General features: G+C 34.7%; 1 protein-coding gene across 1 annotated transcript; it reads left to right on the top strand.

The window, feature by feature from the left end:
* The first annotated feature begins 5,846 nt into the window (after positions 1-5,846).
* LOC125681096 (60S ribosomal protein L28-like) lies at positions 5,847-16,518 on the top strand. The gene is made up of 4 exons (XM_048921018.2): positions 5,847-9,063; positions 12,360-12,483; positions 12,939-13,057; positions 16,403-16,518. Exons 1-4 carry the CDS (start codon positions 8,980-8,982, stop codon positions 16,481-16,483), a joined length of 408 nt encoding a protein of 135 aa, XP_048776975.1. The 5' UTR covers positions 5,847-8,979; the 3' UTR covers positions 16,484-16,518.

Below are 16,518 nucleotides of genomic sequence, written 5' to 3'. Positions count from 1 at the left end.
CTTATTTTTCCTCGCTGTACAGTGTATCTGTATTTGAAAGAAATTTACATTTAATTAAACAGTCCTGTACATGTATGACATATTGACTTATAGGCACTATAATAGTAATGTACATATATAACATATTGACTGATATGAGCTATGACAGTGCTGTATATGTATAACATATTGACTGATAGGAACGTAATCACTATTTGGAACTTTAACAGTGCTGTATCTATCAATCTATCTATCTAAAATACTTATTTTAGGAATAAATACACTAATAGGAACCATGATCCCTGAAAACAGACGTAATCGTAGATTTAAAAACTGATATACCATTCTACAATGGGAGAATTATGGGTACTTCATTGAGATCCGATTGTTTTTGGAAATAAAAAGATTGAACCGTATTCATAATGATATCTATCTATACATCGTAAGTTTAAAATTTCAGTTTGTCTTGTGAACCAACATCATTTTGAAAATCTGATAAAAGACTGATATTGTAAATTCTGTGCACTAGAGTTTTCTCCTGGATTATACTGTATCCAATAATAGCCGTTCCTTCAATCAAACTCACAAACCTATAAAATGTCGAAGCAAATATCATAAGTTGGTTTTGACTTCAATTGAAAATAAATGTAACCATTGAATTCTTATTTTAGACCTTGTCGATAATCAACAAATCTTCTTGATTTCAATGTGGAACAATAGTTGAATGTAAATAAAACTTCTTAATAATTTCAAAAACTTTGTCACTTTTAATATATGATCTCATATTAAACAGTCCTCTTACTTCATGGAATCCTGGATAAATGATTTAATTTCTGATAATGAATTACCTCTTTGGTAATGTAAACAAGTGAAAATAACGAAGAGCGATCGATCTCATAAATCCTGTACAAAATACAAAATTACGAAAAGGGCAAATATGAACCCTAGGACATGCCAGAAGTGGGGTCAGGTGCCCAGGTAGAGTATGCATCCCTCTTGACTTGTCACACCCGCCGTGAACCCTGTATCTTGATCAGGTAAACGAAGCAATTCGTGGTCAAAATTAGTATGTAAAGAACGGTCCAAGAATTGGTATGAAACACGTCAGACAGCATTCAAACCATTGACAGGGTTGTATTGCAAATTAGATCATTATAATGACCATAGAAGTTTTCAAAAGCTGGCTTTAAACGCGTGTTGAGACCCCTGTAGCATGAATTCATTTATCAATAGCCTGTCTCGCTTTAATAATTGATCATACGCAGAACATGCTGTCCAGGATCGAATCAGTTGAAGGACATAAACATCATATACAGGTTGTAATGGAATATTACTACACAAATACCGTTTTCAATACTATATATAAAAGCACAGAATTCCGATACCTATAAGTGTCGGATCCATCACGTGGGTCAAATACAAAAAATATACAAGCACTCAAATGGCCAACGACACGAACAATTAGATTGACAAATTTGGGGGACGACATGTCCCTTCCTCAGGACATACGAAATGGTTTACATGAAATGGCTAAAGATGTACAAGGAAAAAACCCACTAGCACTAAAACTACACCAAATCTACAAATTATTTTAGCAGCAAATTACATGTTTAATGTTTTTTGCTTGCTAATCAATATTTCTGGGGGAGTGAATTAGAACATATCCTATTCGTCTAACCGCCTGATCCACAATGCGCGAAGTACTAACGATAGACTTAATTAATCTCAAGTAGGATGAGTTAAATATTTATGTTAATCAGTGCAAAAGTCAACTTGTACCCGTTGACATTTTCTCGTTACTTTGCACTAAGAATACTAGTAAATAAAAAGATAAATGTATAATATTCTTTAAAATTTCAAAAATGATAAATAAGAAAATCTAAAATAAATAGAAATTTTGAATAAAAAATAGACAATGTGGACCCCACTCAAGAAACAGAAATAGCAGCCTAGAAAGTCAGACAATCATTGGGTGTCCCCGCACTGATCATGTCTAGGACAGAAAGATAAAATGAAATATTATCAGATAACAGAAAACTGACCAATGGGTTTTGCACATAACCAATTGGTTATGTTATATGATGGTCAAAGTCAAACTGTGGATAATTCTGGCACAAAAGGTGCATGTAAAGCGTTTGTAAGCTAGACCAGTACACCGTACGTCTTGTAACCCAGTTTACATGTACAAAAATATAGTTTCTCAAGTAAAACTAGTAAATGAAAGGCGAAGATAACGAACAGTGATCAATCTCATCACTCCTATAAGCAATACAAAACAGAGTTGGGCAAACACGGACCCCTGGATATACCAGAGGTGGGATCAGGTGTCTAGGAGGAGTAAGCATCCCCTGTCGACCGGTCACACCCGTCGTGAACCCTATATCTTGATCAAGGAAACGGAGTTATCCGTAGTCAAAATCAATGTGCCAAGAACGGTTTAACATTCGGAATGAAACACGTCAGACAGCATTTGTCCCAATTATAGGTTGTATTGGCAAACTAGATCGTTATAAATATGGATTTAAGCTAGTAATAAAATGAAAAAAGAGGAAAGCTGATAATGAATTTGGTAAATGTTTAAACCGTGATGAGGTCAGTATAGGTTTATTGATTGATAACTTGAGGGTTGAAGGACTACGGTCGATACATCCAGAATTTTTCCTTCTGCTTTCTTTCGGTATCTGACCAACTTGGGTCATGGTCAATAACCACTACAGTCATGTCCTCCCATTCGTGATTATTGCCATTCAAATGTGTAGCTATGGCAAATCTTTCTAATCTTTCTTGGTTTTGCCAGAGGACACGTGGTGGTTTACCCGTTTGCGAAGGTTGGTTGTTTCTCCTACGTACATTTTCTGGCAGACATCGCAACTGTTAAGATTTAGCTGATGAGATAAATGCAGTTATTGGTCTTGCAGGAAAGGTTTTTCAATATTTTGTAACTGCGACCTGTGATAGGACTGCTAAAGCTCTTAGTGTAATTGACATCTGAGGAAGGTAAAAGTTTATCCTGTCTAGTCAGTACTACCATGTTCTTCCGCTTTCTGCGGTGTCTGATTGGGTTCCTTGAAAACATCAGCCAATCGTTTATTGGCGTACAGAACGGCTAAATGTTTTCTCAGAATACCAATGAGGTTCTTGAGGGCAAGATGGTAAGTAGTGACTATTGGAACCCCGTCGTTTTGAGAATTTCCTTTGTACTCGAGGAGGGACTGTCGGTCCTGTCGTGACATCTCATCAACTGTGGACTGTACCTTGCAAGGATGATGTTCTCTGTTTGTCAGATGAGTTTTGAGGATTTGTCTTTGCTCTTGGAAAGTAGTAGGAGTACAACAGATGCGGCAGATTCGGGTAGCTAAATCTTGGGGCACAGTTTTGAAAGTATGAGGTGGATGACAACTGGATGGAATAAGGTATAAATAAAAGTCAGCGGACTTCGTGTGGAGATTGAACTCAATTTCCTTGTCTCTATGTGTGGTTGGGGTGTCCAAAAAGTATTCTTGGAGGTGAAAATTTTCACAGTGAATTTTATGCAAGAGAAGAGTTTGCAATCTTGATAAAGTTGAGGCTTTCACGACCGTCAACTTACTTCATCCCAATGTCATATCTAACACGAAGCCAACTATGAGGTTTAACTGGTGAATAATGTAGGAGACTATGTTCAAGTCTTCCAATAAAAATATTGATATAAGATGGTGCCATTTTCTCCAATAGCTGTGTCCCTTATTTGACAATGGGATTCGAATCCACGATATAAGGATATATTGGGACGATACTCTCTAACCACTACGCCACACGGGAAACATTTTTGATCTTGTGTTGATGTTTTCTGGTATGAGGTGACGTGTTCTTTAGCCAAAGAGCGAATTTGATTGAAATAATCTTCGGCATCCAATGTGAAAAAAAAAATGTTCACGTTCAGGAAAAAAAGTTGAAAAGATTGAGCACATCACATAGGCGTCGGAAGCAAATTGAAGGAGGAAGGGGGGGGGGCTAAAGAATTCATATACAAATTGTAACTGAAACTACAGTACTTGAGTTAGCTGCAGGAATTGGCTATTGGCTCATCAAAATGTCACAAATTTTCAGCCCTTTCGTTAGAATTTTCCAAAAGCAAACAAACAAACAAACAAACAAAACAACCCCCAGATAGTCTGTGTTAATTCTCACTAACAAATTCATTTGCCACGCTCCGTAGATCCAAATTCTCCGTCTCTTCTTGATATATATGAAGGATCATCAAGCTATTTAGTCTAATTTGGGTCATAGTTGATCGCAGATACGATTTGATGCGGCGTAGTGTGCTAAACATTTTTCACTGGTAGCATTTGTTGCGGGCATTAAAGGTAGCAGGGGACAGTTTCGCACTTTTTTCCAAAAATGGAAATACCCCATATTTGAAGTGATATTACATGTGTAAAAATGTATACAATAATTTTAGGATGCATGTCAAATGTAGCTGAGTGCTTCATAAAAATGTTGATATGCAACATGTAGGTGTCACCATGATTCCTAGCATATAGATGGGTGTGTAACGGGAAGGGAGAAAATGCAACGGACCAGACCGGGATTCGAACCCGGGCCCCCTTAATTCTCTAGTCAGGTGCTCTACCAACTGAGCTAACTGGCCACCTGTGATCGAACCCGGCCGACCGCTACAGGTGCAAATACGAAACTAAGACACGTGGTCAGTTGTTGAAATTTCATTCTTCAGAGATTTTGTTACATTACCAGTTACTGAAAGCGAAGTCTCATAAAAATATGGCATCAAGAATGCTGCACTTTCCGACATTTTGCCTAAAATTTCAGCAATCAAATTATGAACCAATTAAAACTTTACTTGAACTGGTTCGCATGGTTTTATCCGCTTTTAAAGTTGTAAATAGCCGCATGAACCCCCTTACATGCTTTTTAACCTTGGAAGTGAGACAATACCGTAGTTCGTCTGCAATTTGTTTTGAATCATCAAAGCATGTCTCGAATTCGGCATCAACCTCTCTATAGATTTCTTTTCGAAAAATCGTCTTTTATTTCAAAGCATTGATATCTCACATTATGAATAACGATCTGTTCAATCACCGCTACGTATGGGACCTCATTATGTATTGAAATCTCACATTATGAATAACGATCTGTTCAATCACCGCTATGTATGGGACCTCATTATGTATTGAAATCTCACATTATGAATAACGATCTGTTCAATCACCGCTATGTATGGGACCTCATTAAGCATTGATATCTCACATTATGAATAACGATCTGTTCAATCACCGCTACGTATGGGACCTCATTATGTATTGACCTCGGAGTTTATTCAGCATGAATCGTTCTAAAATATGATGTATATATAAGAGAAAACTTTGGAAAAATAGACGATAACATGTGTTGCCATGAAAACAGTTTGACAAAAACATAGAATGGACAACTTAAAAAAAAAAGATTGATACTTTCTATTCTAGAAAATATATATGCAAATTAAAAAGTATCATCTTCTTGATGCCATTTTGAAGAAAAGTTATTTAAATCATGTGATCTCGTGTGTTAAAAACCTATAAGGTAAGTATTGAGCGTTACACTGTACATAAGAAGTTTTGAGTTCTTTTCGAATAGGATGCTCACAAATATATACTTTGTGGTTGGATTGTATTTCTTGTTGTCGATCGAGGTGGTAGTGCTATTGAATAACAAATTTTGTTAAGTTTAGTTTCCAGTTTCAAAATATGTTTGTACATATCGTATATATCAACTATAGCTTTGGCTTTAATACACTTTGATTTTTCTTGTAATGTGTCAATGTACAGATAGAGCGAAAATATATCCACTGAACGAGTTAATGAAACATTACAAAACCGGATATCGGCCTCTTTTTGAAGTTGTAAGTAAAGTCAGCATGGTTTACTTTTTTCAGGAAGATATTTCATCTCATAATTTTGTTACATGAAACAAAACACATATAGAATTGGTTTTAAAGATCTGTAGTATTCTCATCGTTTCTGTCATAGGATATTTATATGAAGTAGGAGTCACTTAAGTTAACGTGGAGGGAATATTAAGGGGGGGGGGGTGGGGGGGGGGGGGTCTGGACTAGAACCTAAACTTAAGTTAGTTTTCATTGTCTTGATTTCAAAATCCGCTACTGTCCCACGAACGTAACATTAGGTGTATGTAACAGTAAGTGCAGATCTATCATCAACATAACTTATTACCTACGATGGGTAAAGATATTTGGTTGCAGAGCTCTGAGCTGAACAGGTTGAACCTGATCTGAAATTCTCGGAATCTCCTAAAGTGTAATCACGAACATGGCTCCATGCTTCTTCGATGGGGAATAAACCGTTTTGACATGTATTATTGAAACGTGTGATAAAATTCTTGAGTTTTGCAAAATGTACAAGAAGATATAATTCAGTCTATGCGAAAGTTTTTTGGACCACACTGTAATCAATGAACACTCAGGACCAAACCAAATTTTGTCTGACAGAAAAACCTAATGTAAAGTGAAACCAAGGAAATCTTATTTATTATACTAGTAATACTATTGATATTTTATCTTGAGTAGGCCTAACAGCTTTTCTTTTACTAGGGATCGCTCCTGGATAATATTTTAGACGGTCCATGCGGGTTTAATCATATTCATTTACGTATTTCGATTTGTGCGATATTTTTTTATTGTATCAAATATTTAAATTACGCGGCGTCAAAATAGTAAAGCTCAAAACGATACAATTTATAAAAGAAACGAGTAACAGCATTGAAGGGAACATCGAATTTAAGATTCACTGTCACAAATTAAAGATGTTTTCTAAAATACAAAATGGTAAGATGCCTGGGTTCTGTTGATTAAGTGTTTAAGTTCATAATTGTTTGCGGCTGACCACAGCCAGGATGTTTTCAGCCACTATTTTATCCCTTATGCAGGGTTTTCACTAGAAATTATTGAAGATGAGTCCCAGAATCGTGGTTTATTTAAGCAGGTTGAGTCCCATGAAAATTTGATGCATCCCATGAAAGTTTAATTAAGGAGTAATTTTTCCTTCACCCCTATTTATACAGAGTGAACACAAGCTGAGACGTACCTCTGTTCACTTTCAACTCCAACAAATTGTAAAAATTGGTGTATTAATTGATTCTAATTGCCAAGCCCATGCCTAACAGTGATCACTTTGTACATGTCACATGAAATTAAAGGTAATCAATCTTGACTTGGCCTTGTACAACTAATTGTCCACGCCAGCAGAATAACTTCCCCGAATCTCCAATCATCACAACAACCCATTCAATATCAAACAGCATTTTAATGAACTTCTTATTGTGATAAAAGAGATGCGTACTAGTTTTGTTTTAAAAACCTGCTAAAGTTTACAAACTACACTACTTTCAATTCCAATAAAAATGGCTAACGGAAGACAAACATTAATATAGATCCCGATTTGTAAGAAAAATAAATACGAAATAAAAATAAATAACTGCCAATGGCAAAATGGTTTCCACTTTGCATCTTATCTAATTATCTTTTTAATATTATATTCTAATTCACACCTAATTCACTGATGCTAAACAAACAAGTCGGATTGGGACATTGTGAACTCTGTTCAATAGAGCGTACCGTTTTACCTAGATTTTTTCCTACTACAAGTTTTACTGTAATTAATACAGAATAACGGGGCTTCTAAGTAAAATTGTGATTTTTACTCAGGAGTCCGACACGCGTCCGCGGGACTTGCCATATCAGACAAACTTGTGTCCCAAATGAATTTTCTGTGTCTAGGACACAGATTCTTGCGTTAGTGACAACCCTGTCATGTATATAAAAATAATGTGTACAGGTAAAGCCCAATGTATTTAACCTTGCCCAAATTTTTAAAAAAGTATCAAATGGAAGATGAGGCCATGAATCAAACATTTCTATTGAACGTTATCATTCCTTAAGTTGTTTCAGTTCTACTATCACCTCGATAGTTAATGATTTGAGAATAGACAAGTGAAGTATGAATGTATTGACCAATTGCAGTTATACCCATCTCTTCCATCAGAAAGACTTGTGGACTTTACAATTCTGATTTAGTTTACCAAGTTCACTGATTGACGATTCAACTTACCCGGTACCCTCGTCAGCATAATTTTTGCCGCATCAGCGACACACTGCAATTCATGTGTCATATCAAGGGTTTATTACTAGTTGTTTTGCAAAACCCAAAATAATCCCACACTCATGACTTGTGTGCCTTGTAGACGTATTGTTGGTGTCGCCATTATTGTCGTTTAAGCTTTCATATTCATGGGACTCGCTTCTCTTCATCCGTAATGTTCAATGTTGATAAAATATTGTTAAGGGGCAAGATCAAAAGATCGATGTTGGACAAAAATCTTAAATTCAAATAATTGGGGGGAGGGGGTATAAAATCTACCATAAGTTTCTGTCATCCGACATCGATTACACTTTAGTAGAAAAAGAAAAAAGACAAGTGACTGTTAAAAACTATGTGATAATTGATATTACATTTTAATGAACTTTTAATAGTTTTAATGTACACTTTCATTTGTGAATAAACTGTAGAAAAAATATGCAGTGTTATTTATAATCATGTTTTTACTTGTTAATCATTTAGTTTCAACACTCATCTTATTTAGTTTTAAGGGGGGGGGGGGGGGGGGGGTCTTGGTGAATACTATGTGAATTTAGTTTTTTGTCAGACATTGAACTTTTGATCTCGCCCCTAAGTTGTATGAAAATAATTTACTGACAATGACCATTTTCTATTTTTAAAAGAAGAATTGATTGTTGATTGCTATACCTGCACCGACTGCTAATCAATTTTCGGTGATCATTGTTGCATCACTAAATATAAGGCTCACAATGGGATTACTTTCTATTCAATACACAGCATCCATTATTGTTCTGTTAACACTTAAAATGCAGATATTTTGATAGAATATTATTGCTATAAAAGATATGTTTGTTTAAAATGTTGTTTGTTTCAGACAGAAGCTCCCAGAATGGCTTCTACAGACTTGCAATGGTTGATCATCAGAAATAATTCCAGTTTTCTCTTGAAAGGAAACAAACAGACCTACAGCAGGGTATGTAATGAATACAAGTGAGATACATTGAAAAATTTACTTTGAAATCCCGGTTATCTTTTGGCACTTTTGGGGTCGTGCAGAACCCCAACTCTTCCAAGTTTACATGTCCACATTGAGATTTACAGCCCCATATTTAAAAACCCAAAAATAATACCATATGGTTTCTTCATGGATCACTGGATGTGGGCGGAGCTCATCTATGGTCATTGTTATTTACCTGGCCAAAAGATCAGGGTGTTATGATACTTTTGATATACACAGTGGTGATAGTGGTTGTATCTCTAACAGTAGCTGACAGTCTACACCCACCACCCCTTTTTTCTCCTCTCTCTCTTACTCTCATTCATTGGTCGAATGAATAATTTCTTTTATAAATATAGAGCTATCATAAAATGATAATATTTAAATTATTTCAGTAAGTTACAAGTTTTAGAAATTAAGAATGGTTTGATTTCTGATAGTGTAATTTATAATACATGTATATAGAGGAGAAAAGAATACAATTATATTAAAATTACATTGTTAATAATTGTGAGAAAACAACAGTTTTGGACAGGTCCATACTTGGGTATACTGGGTTTCCTCAAGATCTAAAGAATGCCTGTACTAATTGACTATTATTGCTATCAAATCATCTCTCTGAGGTCTCTCCAGACCAGTCTTTGCAGATGTCACTCCACCTGAGATCTATTGTTAAATGTTTGAATGACAGGTGGCTTACCATTTGGGGGTGTTAACTTAAAATTGGGTCTTTAACATCTCCATAGGAATGAAACATTCTCAAGAGGGACGTTAAACAATATACAATCAATCATTCACTACCAAAAATTGATGAAATGTGAAATTTTGATTTATTTTATTTACTTAGTATTCTGATAATCCAAGTTATCTCTTATTCTTTCAAAAGGTCTCCTCACTTTCATTATCAATTTCTGTCAGAATGTTTCTCTCACTTATTGTTCTTTTTCAGTTTGGATTTCTGGGATGTTTTTTTCTTCTTAAGGACTATATTTTGAGGCTTTAAAGGACACAATGCATGTTTCTAAACTTTTTCATTTTTTCAGCAAAATTAACTCTTTTTGTGCCTTAAACTACTTTAAATGTGTTTTAAATGAAATATTTTGTGTAGTTTTCGAGTTTGAAAGCGATGAAATTCAAATCTTGCGATATGCATATTTTCTTTCGTTAGTTTACGCGCCATTTTGTGTGACGTCATATGCGCCCTTGGGTTTGAAAACATCTATTAGCCATTTCATAAACAGATATGACAAAAATATGATATGACAAATATTAATTGACAAAAAACCAATTATTACATTAACTGCTTTTAAATAATAATGCATTAAGATGTGTTGTGCCATGCTCGGGTGTACTAGTTGTTGGTAGAAAGGATTTAGACTGAGTATTTTTCAATTTTTCGAAGGAAGGTATGAGAAAAAAGACATGGATAATTTTTTTGTTGGAGCAAGAACTTTACCTTAAAAAACACACCCAGTCACCTTTTCAAAAACTGCCTGGACAGAGACCCTGATAAACTGCGAGAAAATGGATATATCGAAGCTATAAGCATTGGTAGGCCTATAGCATACATTCTGTTTTGCTCTTCACATTCATTACACACTCGGATCAACTGACCTTCACCTTGTAAAAACATATATCGACGATACAATGTAACTTCTACCAACTGGTAGATTTACCCCAAAAATTAAAGATACAAAATAATTGAACTTTTAATTATACAAATAATATATTGTATTTCCTAACTTTAAATTGAATTATAAAATTATTTCCTTATTGAACTCGTAGTTCATCTTGAGTGCGTCAGTGTTCCCTCTTCGTACTTCCTAAAGACGTGCAGATCACAATTCAAAAATAGTAGTAAGATTGCTTTATCAAAATAAAATAATGTGATTAACACTTCAAAAAATTTGAATAATTTTATTGATTTGTGTGTGTGTTGTCTTTTTCTTTCCAAAATGCACTCGTGACAATAGCTTGGCATAGGGCCTAGTTGTCAACAATTTAACGTATCATAATTTGCCTAATCCAAAAATAATAATGATTGCACTGTTTATTTTAGAAACACAACGTCAATTACAGATGTATGTAGGAATAACATCACCAAACAGTTTGTAGACAGCGACCCATATAAACATTATTTACTCACAATATTGCCGATTTCATACACACTTTACTCGCTATATTTGGGTATTTACATCATTATATGTGTGCACTGGTGGCAAACACATATAAAACTTGGACAATTTGTCAACATCGATTTAAATGTTGCTCATGGTAAATAAATTAAGCCCCTAAAAGTTGAGTTTTTAATAATATCTCGCAGTACTTTCACAATCCGAAGGGCGCATGTGACGTCACTGTACCACGTGACTACCTACTAATTAACTAGACTTTTTGAAATCGGGGCTTAGATTTTTTAAGTCTGTATTGTGGTTAATTATCGCAAAATTTCGGTGATCAAACTATTAGAATTAATTACTATAAGCATAAAGAAGACGAAATGCATGTAATGTTGTATACTTTGAAAAAAAATTAAACATTGTTTTCATACAAGTGGTCTTGGTTAGTAAAGTATTTAATGAAAGGCAAAGGTAGATTTATAAAATCTGAGGAGAGAAAAACATGGTGGTGTATTGGAAAAACTAAATTTGAGTGACTTGGTTTTCACCACATGAAATTTTACTTGAGTCTGTGGGTGAGTGGCAAACCACAACTGTGTATGTGCTAGACAAGAAGTTTGCACTCTTATTTTAAAAAAACGTCTTGGGGTTTTATCCTGCTTTTAGATGTTACTACCCATTTCTGATCATATTTATGGAGAATTTTTGAAATTGCAGAACTTTGTGAGTTTCTAGGGGAGGGGGTGGGTGACATCCTCAGATTACTGATAATTATAAAATATGACTTCTGAGATATAAAAATGATTTTTGTTGAAATTCTCATGCACAATTTTGTGTAGTAAGGAAAATTTTTACCTGTGGAAAGGAAAATATTCATTTGTTGTCAAAGGGGAAAAGGTACCCCTTTACAGGTAGTAAAAAGAATATAGATAAATCCTCTATATTAAGGTACAGTAAATAACTAATAGGCAATAGCCAAGTCGTAAATCTGGTTTTCTTTTTTATTAGATTCATTGAAGTATTTTTATACACCATTACTGAATTTAAACAGACGTCTAACAAAGTAACCATGGAGTCCATAGCGGAATGAAAACCTTCTGTTTGGTAATACAATATATGTGTACTGTATTGTAATGCATTTCACTGTTGTAGGAGCCCAACAACCTGAAGTCCTTGAACTCCTTCCGCTACAATGGTCTGATTCATCCCAAAACAGTTGGTGTTGTCCCAGCCAAGGATGGAAAGGGAGTTGTCTTAGTGACAAAGAGGGCCAAAGGTAGGGCAAGTTCTCTTCTGCCAAATGATTGATTTATTGGTTCATATGAAACTTTGTATTTTATAAATTTAAAATTCATTGATGAGCAAATTCCTAGTAGATGAAAGTTCCCATCACCATCAGTTGAATGAGTGGGAAATTTTATTGAAATATGAATATTCATAGTTGTAGTTTGTATTCACCAATCAAAACATACTCCCATAAACACATGCACAAACAGGATCAAAAACTTAACTTACTGGATGGCAGTAACTGCAAAAGAAAATATAAGAATGTATAGATATAGAAATATCAAAGTTATGGAAGGTAATTTTGTGGAAATGTATGTGATAATGGAGGTACAGTAAGTTAATCCAATGTTCAAATATTGGAAGTAGTACAGTGTACATGGTACACATAATGGAAGAAATTGAAATTCTGTGTGTAAGGAAAACATATTATTTAATTATTTACAGCTGGTAAACGCCCTGGAAAAAGCTTCAACAAAATTGAACTGAAAAGAGGCTCTCGGAAAACTTTCGGTACCATCAGAAAAGTCCTCCGTAACAACCACTACAGGAAGGACCTGAAAATGGTAAGAACTTCAAGGTTATAAAAAGGAGTAACATCCTCAACCAAGTCTCAGGGATTCACAACAAACAAATTGTCTTAAAACTTGTTATTTCAAAGATGAGTCATTAGGAGGGGTATGGGTGGTATTTATGTAGTCTTCTTTAGCCAATGTTTATGTTGACCAAATTTACTTTTACACTACTATTCTCGCTTTAAGGTAACTCCATACTTGTAGTTTTATCTGATACAAGTTTAAAAGTGTATTTATTTCCATTCATTAGACTTAAAACCAACAAATTATCAAATAAAATACATAGGTCATCACACTGAAAATTACAATTTTCCTTAAACAGTGTTATCAAAATTTCATACAAACTGGTTTTGACAATGTAATAGCATTCATAACAGTTTCATAAAACTGTATATTCACAAAAATATACAAAACGTCTGTAAAAAAAAAAAATACAGGAAATCTATCGCATAATAGACTTGATAAGGAAATCATTAAAAACAGTTATTGCCCTTAGATTCAATATTTTAAAACTTATCATTGATTATTCATTTACAACTTAGAATTTGGAAATAATTTATTTTTAACAAGATTTTTTACAATACCTATCGGAAAAGACTCCAACAAAATTTATGTTCCTATCATGCATAAATCTAAATAAATCATTGATTTCGCAAAATCTTATGACATCACAGGAGGTTGGAATTACTTTAAGTGCTGTGGTTTATCTTTTTGAGTGAGTGATGAGATAAATTTTTGATTAAATGATTGTATATTGTTTAACATCCCACTTAAGAATATTTCACTCATGGAGATGTCACCATTGTTGGTGAAGGGCTGCAAAATTTAGGCCTATGCTTGGCGCTTATGGCCTTTGAGCAGGGAGGGTCTTTATCATGCCACATCTGCTGTGACATGGGGTCTTGGTTTTTGCGGTCTTATCTGAAGGACCACCCCATTTAGTCATCTCTTATGTCAAGCAAGGGGTACTGAGGACCTATTCTAACCCGAGTCCCCACGGGCTAGAAATTCAAAGAAAGTGCTATAGTCAAACACTTCAACCTTTTTTCAACTAGATTTTTTAAAAATGAAATCTCCAAATGTTTTAAAGATATATTTTGAATTGACGCCAACAGTATTTAAGATTTCAAACCACGTGATGTTGTAAATATTTGGTTATTTAACACTGCACAAACATACCTTATGACCCCAACCATGCACCAATGATTTGTTGTCAGATAATTCATTTAATAGTATTAAAATGAAAAAATTCTCACAATCTTCATATATTTTAAATTAATATAGAAGCATGTTTGTTTCTTAAATTTCTGTAAAAAAGCAATCAATTGAAAAATGCTAGTAAAAGCTCAATTTTGCTAGTAAGAAAATAATCCACAAGCTAAAATTTGTTAGAAGAGAAAAAAGATCCCTGGGCATTGGCAAGATAAAGAATCCTGCTACTATGGTTTTGATCACTATATGTAGATCAAAATTTGTTGTACTGCACTTACAGCTGGTGATGCCTCTGAGTGAAAAATTCTCTAAATGGTTTTGGAAAAAACACCATGCAATCTAATGCACTGGATGTTGCCTATGACCTCTACTGTCTGAATTACTGTCCAGGTTTAGAAACATTTCCTGTCTGAATTACTGTCCAGGTTTAGAAACATTTACTGGCTGAATTACTGTCCGGGTTTAGAAACAATTACTGCCTGAATTACTGTCCAGGTTTAGAAACATTTCTTGTCTGAATTACTGCCCGGTAGTGTTGTCATGATGATCGATTTTTAATCGATAATCAATCGGAAAGGTTGTTGATTTCCGACAATCGATTTGCGATTTCATAATCGATTATAACCGATTAAAATACAGTATTAGTACCTATTTTAATTCAAATAAAAGCTTTCCAGTCTTTTTACAACTGTTCAAGTTCTGTCTTTGTCCGCCATGTTAACTTGCTAAAAGTAAGGTATAGTACGGTAGGAGTCGGTTCCGGATCCTCATAAGTCTCCTTAAAATGTCAAAAATAAATATAAAATTCATTGTATTAATGAAACAAAATGTATTTACATATTGACTTACAATAAACTGGATACAGTTATTTTGGAAGTTTTCCAAAAGTAATTTATCACCGATTATAATCGAGAATGATACAGACTGATCAGATAGGGTTTCTCAATTATATGTGGGGGGGGGGGGGGGGGGGGATGGACGAAGAGACGTTTTCGACCACCCAGGACGAAAAACAAAATCTGTTGTTCGGAAACACTTTGATTTCCAAAGCAGAGTGCAGTTGGGGCGCCCTCAATGAAAACCCGATTGATTGGTTGAATAACAATATTGTTTAACGTCCCTTTCGAAAATATTTCATTCATATGGAATATCACCACTGCCGGTGAAGCTGAAGGGCTGCAAAATTTAGGCCTATGCTCGGCGCTTAAGGCCATTGAGCAAGGAGGGATCTTTATCGTGCCACACCTGCTGTGACACGGGACCTCGGTTTATGCAGTCTCATCCGAAGGACCGTCCCATTTAGTCGCCTCTTACGAAAAGCAAGGTGTACTGAGGGCCTATTCTAACCCGGATCCCCACGGGATTAAAAACCCTCGATATGGAAAGGACAATATTTTAAAACTTGCAAGAAAGTATATATATTAAACAGTTGTTTCAATTGGCTTTCCAGATTCAAATAAATCTTGTGCATATGAAAATTTCAACATTTTACTTGACTCAGAAAACATAAGTGAATAATAATTAGGATTTTTATTTTCTAAAAGACGTGTATAGTAATATACACACTATAGTGACTACATACAGTGAGTGTCAATGATTGTGAAATTTTAATACTCTATTATAATAATAATTTTTAACCCAAAAAGTTTCCGATCCGATTATATGCCGATCATCGGTTACAGTCATCCGATGCTACCGATTAATCGATTATGATTTCCAACCGATTTGACAACACTACTGCCCGGGTTTAGAAATATTTACTGCCTGAATTACTGTCCAGGTTTAGAAACATTTCCTGTCTGAATTACTGTCCGGAATTTACTGTCTGAATTACTGTCCGGGTTTTAAAACATTTACTGTCCAGGTTTACAAAGATTCATTTGGTGCGATGGATTATGAACTGTCCTGTTTTGATATAATTTTCTGGAGGATGCGTTTAAGGATCGTTATCAAATGTATGACAGGAAATGAACATGATATATGAATACATAGAATGTTAGGGGGAAATACATTGTGTTTTTTGTATAACTATATAAATTGTTCAATTTTCAAATAAGATGGTACTCGCTACTGTGGTGCCATGTTTTCTGTTCTGTATTGTATTTACATGTCTTACATTTTCAGGCTGCTGTAAGACGAGCCAGTGCTCTGTTGAAAAGCCAGAAACCAGTTGTTGTAAAGAAAAGTGGACTGAAATCCAAGTAGACATGATATACAGCAACAAATAAAAATAAAATCAA

Source organism: Ostrea edulis, chromosome 2 (genome assembly GCF_947568905.1).
Source record: "Ostrea edulis chromosome 2, xbOstEdul1.1, whole genome shotgun sequence".
Lineage (NCBI taxonomy): Eukaryota > Metazoa > Mollusca > Bivalvia > Ostreida > Ostreidae > Ostrea > Ostrea edulis.
Note: the sequence above shows the minus strand (reverse complement) of the source record. Positions and strands in the feature narration are given on the sequence as shown.